The sequence below is a fragment of the Tarenaya hassleriana genome, unplaced genomic scaffold, assembly GCF_000463585.1.
Source record: "Tarenaya hassleriana unplaced genomic scaffold, ASM46358v1 Cleome67, whole genome shotgun sequence".
In the NCBI taxonomy this organism is placed as follows: domain Eukaryota; kingdom Viridiplantae; phylum Streptophyta; class Magnoliopsida; order Brassicales; family Cleomaceae; genus Tarenaya; species Tarenaya hassleriana.
The window spans coordinates 257,755-262,039 of NW_010969242.1; the positions used below are offsets into that span (position 1 = coordinate 257,755).

At 37.7% G+C, this 4,285-nt stretch overlaps 1 protein-coding gene across 1 annotated transcript in view; it reads right to left on the reverse strand.

The window, feature by feature from the left end:
- LOC104800325 (3-oxo-Delta(4,5)-steroid 5-beta-reductase-like) overlaps window positions 1–1,148 on the reverse strand; it is a 1,885-nt gene extending 737 nt beyond the window's left edge. The window contains exons 1-2 of the mRNA XM_019200921.1: window positions 1,036–1,148; window positions 2–913 (exon numbers count right to left, since the gene is read on the reverse strand). Of these exons, the coding sequence (XP_019056466.1) occupies window positions 2–913; window positions 1,036–1,074 (951 nt within the window). The 5' untranslated portion in view covers window positions 1,075–1,148. The remainder of the gene's footprint in view (window position 1; window positions 914–1,035) is intronic.
- Window positions 1,149–4,285: the final 3,137 nt, after the last annotated feature.

A 4,285-nucleotide genomic window follows, 5' to 3' on the forward strand; every position in this document is an offset into this window, starting at 1 on the left:
CTTTCCCTTCCATCATCTTCCCCAATCCCACATTCTTCCCTTCCTCGAACCCGAACTCTTCAATCCCGAATTGCTCAGCAAGAACCTTCCACATATGTTTCCACTTGAAAACATCTCCATTGCTGCAATTAAATGCCTCGTTACCTGCATACGGATCAACCGCTGCCCAAATCTGCTGCTCGGCTATCAAATCCGCATCCGAAGAAACCGCGAATCCTTCCCACGCAGTCTTGCTTCCGGGGAATAGCAATGGAGATCCCTCGTGCTTGCAGATTGCTGCGTATACACAAAGAGTACCCACCATATTCATCTGACTGTAAGGCGAGAACCCAAAGATCGTGTTCGGTCGGTGTACAGACCAGGTCAAGCCTTCTTTCTTCTCTACCTCCTCGAACAGGACATCCTCCAGGGTGTAATAGAAGTTCTGAATCGGTAACCTTGGTAGATCCTCCGTGAATGGCGGATCGTGGTAAGACCCTCCGCGGTTGGCGAAGGGTCCGATGTAATGCTTCGCACCAGTCTGCAGACAAACGTGCCGGAGATTCGGCGCGTGTGGCACAATCGCCCGGAGTACGTTCCGGAGCATCCCGGCGTTGGTTTCGCAGTTCTCCGGTTCGGATCCGCGATTTGTCCAGGCGACGAAGAATATGTGGGTGACGTCGGTGAGGGGAGAGAGCTTGCACCGGACATCGTCGGTGTCGGAGACATCGCACTGTATGTAATCGATCGGATGATCGGCGTTCCAGCTCGGTTGGGGACGGCGAGCAACGCCGTAGACCTTCCATGGACCACCGGGAGTATCGGAGAGCGGGAGAATCTCGGCGAGGCTGTTCCCAACGATCCCGGTGACCCCGATGATGAGCCCCACGCTCTGGTAGCTTCTCGGAGGAGGCTCATCTTCCTCGAGTTTCTTCTGCAAAAAAAAAAAAAAATCCGAATCCGATTCAAATCAAGCAGAAAAGTCAAAAATCAGAGAGAGTTTGTCGATGAAATCGATCGGAGAAGATGAAAACGGGATCATGTAGGTTAACTTGCCTTGGCAGCTCCAATCGCACCAGCCCACCACCAACTCATTTTCTCGGCCGATTCAATCCAGAAAATTTTTCTGAGCGCGTCGAAATCTTGGATGCTATTTTTTTTTTTATGGGAATAACATAATAATGGCTGTTGTGTTAATATACGGGTAATAAGGGGTGTTTTCGTCTTTTCGAACACGTGGATTGATTGGGTAACTGGTGGCGAGCCTCGTGAGTCGTGAGACTCGTGTCGTGCGTGATTTGTCTTGTCTAGTTCCCAAGAAGAACCTTCCACGAGCTCTCATGGAAAGAAATATTTATGAAACAAAGGCTTGATTAGGAATTCTAAATGGTTTTATCTTTTTTATTTGGACCGAGACCGAACCCCCCAAAAGGAAAAATATAATCAATATCAACAATCCTAAGTGGCGTATGAATTATCAAGACACATCAATTTTTTATGTCATTTATATAGAACTGAATGTAATAGACACGGTTTGATAAAACCGGTTCATAATAATAAACGATACCATTCTCATCGGAAAATATGGGATAAAGGAGATCTAATCTCGATGATGATTACTTCGAAGCAATATTTCTGTTTCGATGGAGACACCGTCGATCTGGATCTAGAACTCGAGAATCGGTAGTGATGGTAATTATTTTGATCTACATCGTCATCCCAAATCTTCAGGTGAACCATAATTTTTACTATTACAAACCGGTTTTGTTAAACCATATCTATTAAATCCAATTCTGCATACATGATATAAAAATCTTATATATGTTAACAATTCACGCATCACGTAAGATTGTTCAAAACATTATTTTTGGTCAAAATTATTGTTAGGACGATTATGACACTTTTAAGCAAGTTTAGAAATTATTGTGTTCAATTTTTTAAATTCGAGAATAAATAAAAATATGTGTAAATTAAGGAATTAGTTTTCCACCGAATTGCAAATTTGAAAATTTTTAAGAATTTTTCCTTTATGATTTACTTGATTTTTTCTTTTACTTTTTTTGTTAATATTCATTAAAATTTGGGTTTTTGACAAAATATAAGAATTGTTTTTAAAGAAAAACATCTTTAAAAAAACTTTCCACAATTTCCATATCTTCTTATATATAAAAGTACATTTCTATTAACCAGGGTATAACATATGTTTTCAAAGATTTCATAACTAATTTTTCACTTATTAATTAATGATGGGACTATACATACGTTATTAATCTAAAAACACCGTAAATTAATCCACATGAATGATTATTCATATATTTGGAAAAAATAAATGGAGTCATACAAAACATTAAAATCAAGGATAATCTAAAAAAAACATTGAATTATTCCTATCCTAGAAATATGACACGTGTCTATATTGTTTACAAATTCTTCCCACTTGACAAGATATTTTGAATAACTAAATACATGTACGTAAAATTCTTCCCACACGACAAGATATTTTGAATAACTAAATACATGTACGTAAGAGGTGAATATAGTTTCGAGAAATCGAGAAAGCAGACTGAAGAAGACGAATGAATAACTAAATTTTATTGACGATACATTCAAGATATTTATAAATTTAGGTATATAATAATTAGATTCAACTAACTTTAACTTTGTATAAATGTAGTTTAATGTTATATTTTGTTTCGGCAAGAGATAGTCAAGGAACCCAAGTTTGAGTGGTCTAGTGGTGAAAAAACATGCAAAGCATACTCTCACCCCGAGTTCAAACCCAAGCGTGGGGAAAGACATTCACCTGGACTTCCCCGTTCCTCTGGGAGATGTAGTCAGACCAAAGGTCCGATGAATTTCCGGATTATCACAAAAAAAAAGATAGCCAAGGAAGCGAAGGCGGAGATCGTCGCTAGGATGCCTGCGGCGGAGATCATCAACTCTCTCTCTCTCCTTACAAACCTTTGCCGCCGAGTTCGAGTCTCCCTCTACATCTTCTCATGTAAAAACACTTTTCATCATCTCTGCGAATTTTATTGCATCACGTATTTATGTATAAATCTGTTTCCATCTTTTTTATTTTTCCAGAAAATTTATGAATTTGTATGCTGTCTATATTGATCTTTCGCTTCCATGAAAGAGAAGAAAAATCCAAAACTTGGGTTTTCTTGTATTCTTTTTTTCCGAACTGATAATATATATACGTTCAATAAATTAACGTACATATCTAATGTTTCGATGCAGAGAAACGTAAGGTAAATTCAAAACTTAATCTCTTTTTTGTTTGTCTCATTGGAATTCGTATAAGTATGCATATATACGTGCACGTCCCCTATTTTGCTACACAGTAACTGAAATATAATCTCATTTATTTTTTAGTTTCAAATTTGTTTAATGTTATCTTTATGTTATTTTTTAAAATACATTAAATCAGAAACAACGCAGGTGATTTTTTTTTATCTTAATTACAAATTCCTGTAATCGAGTAATTATTTTGCTAATCATACCACTAATGATTAAACAAAAATTATCAGGCCATTTTCTACTGACCAAATTATTGCTTCAGAAGATGATCAAAGCGGTAGAAGAATCAGACATTCAAGGTCAGACAGATGGTGAAGATGAGACAAGCAAAGACTCAGAGAGGAAGTATGATTTCAGAGGGAATGGAAGTAATGGTATGTTTTCTAAGGAAGATGAACAGGTTATTACAAACAAAATGCGAAATAGATATGGAGAAAACATTGGATTTGGGTTTATTTGATAGAATCAAAACGGGCCTAGCCCGTGAGAAGCCCGGTCCGTATAAATTTAAATCTGCAGAATATTAAGAGAATATTCTTATTTGAATTTGAAATTCAAATTCAAATTGGATTCAAATCCGCAGAAAATCTATCAAATATGATTGAGATAATATCAAAATAAAATCAAATTTGAATTTTGAAATTCAAATTGATTTGTTTTGAGATTCTCCCCTCTACTATAAATAGGGGTCTTGGGTTAGCTCATAAGAAACACACAGAAAAGAAACAAGTATTCTAGAGAAAAAGAGCATTCACATATTTGCTCATATCTCTCTCTGAGTTCGCTTGGTATTTGGAAAGCTTCTTCCAAATACGCGGTCGTTGTATCCTGGGAGTTCACCGTGCTCCAATAGCCTCGAAGCTTTAGAGGTGGCACGGAAATCGAACTTAAGGAAACTGTGTTTCACAGGCCTCGACAAAATAATCTTTTAATTTCAGGTACTTATCTGGAATCGCTCGAATTGCCGGAGTTTTGCCGTCGTCAACAACCGCCGTCCCCAACA